We start from the raw sequence: 715 nt of genomic DNA, 5'->3' as shown, positions 1-715 counted from the left end.
GTTATGATTCCTTCCCTCTTTTGTAGCCTGCTGGGTGTGAGGGCAGCTCATAAAAGCATTCAAGAGCATTCAAGAGCAGGGTCGTGCCCCCAGGATTTTGCTTTCTAATCCTTGCAGACAATACACCGAAATGATGACTCGGATTAGAAGGGTGTGTGCAACAGCAACTGGTGAGGAGACAATCAATCATGGTAGCTCTGCTCAAAGCAGTGCTAACAATTTTAACAGCTCTGGGAAGCACACAGGAGACCTAAATCATCTTCATTTTAAATATTGCTGGTTATTTTGCTTTTCTGTCCCGTACTGATGCTACTTCTGGTCACAGTTTACCAACTGCTAGAGATAACAGTAATTTTCCTTACTGTGCAGATCACCTGTGCAGTAAATATAATTCAGCTCTCTTTTGAGGGCCTTACCAATGGTAGGAAAACAAGGCAATATTTTCTTCCCCCTTCTCCATTTCTTCAGCTCTTTCATCATGATTTTCCCATTCTCATTACTGTCGGTAATACAAGACAAACCTGAAACTCCTTCCATCAGAAGAAATCAAAGTCCCTCAGGAGCAGGACTGACCAAGTGCCTGCATTCTCTCTGTTGCATACAAAGAATACCTGTAAAGACTCACCAGAGGTGACACAGCAGGACAGGAACAGGCCCCTGTGAACAGGAGCTCTCACCTGCCAGGACTGTCTGAGCTGCTTTCACAACAGTCCTG

General features: G+C 44.6%; 1 protein-coding gene across 1 annotated transcript in view; it reads right to left on the bottom strand.

Moving 5' to 3' along the window:
* Positions 1-416: 416 nt before the first annotated feature.
* Positions 417-715, bottom strand: part of LOC114062789 (transmembrane protein 132C-like) — a gene marked incomplete at its 3' end in the record, with an annotated part of 69,011 nt that continues 68,712 nt past the window's right edge. Inside the window, exon 3 of the mRNA XM_027894639.1 lies at positions 417-470. Coding sequence (XP_027750440.1) covers positions 417-470 — 54 coding nt within the window. The remainder of the gene's footprint in view (positions 471-715) is intronic.

This window comes from Empidonax traillii, unplaced genomic scaffold (assembly GCF_003031625.1).
Source record: "Empidonax traillii isolate 1590-97213 ecotype Southwest subspecies unplaced genomic scaffold, ASM303162v1 scaffold435:size587000, whole genome shotgun sequence".
Lineage (NCBI taxonomy): Eukaryota > Metazoa > Chordata > Aves > Passeriformes > Tyrannidae > Empidonax > Empidonax traillii.
This window is presented reverse-complemented; position numbering and strand designations above follow the sequence as displayed.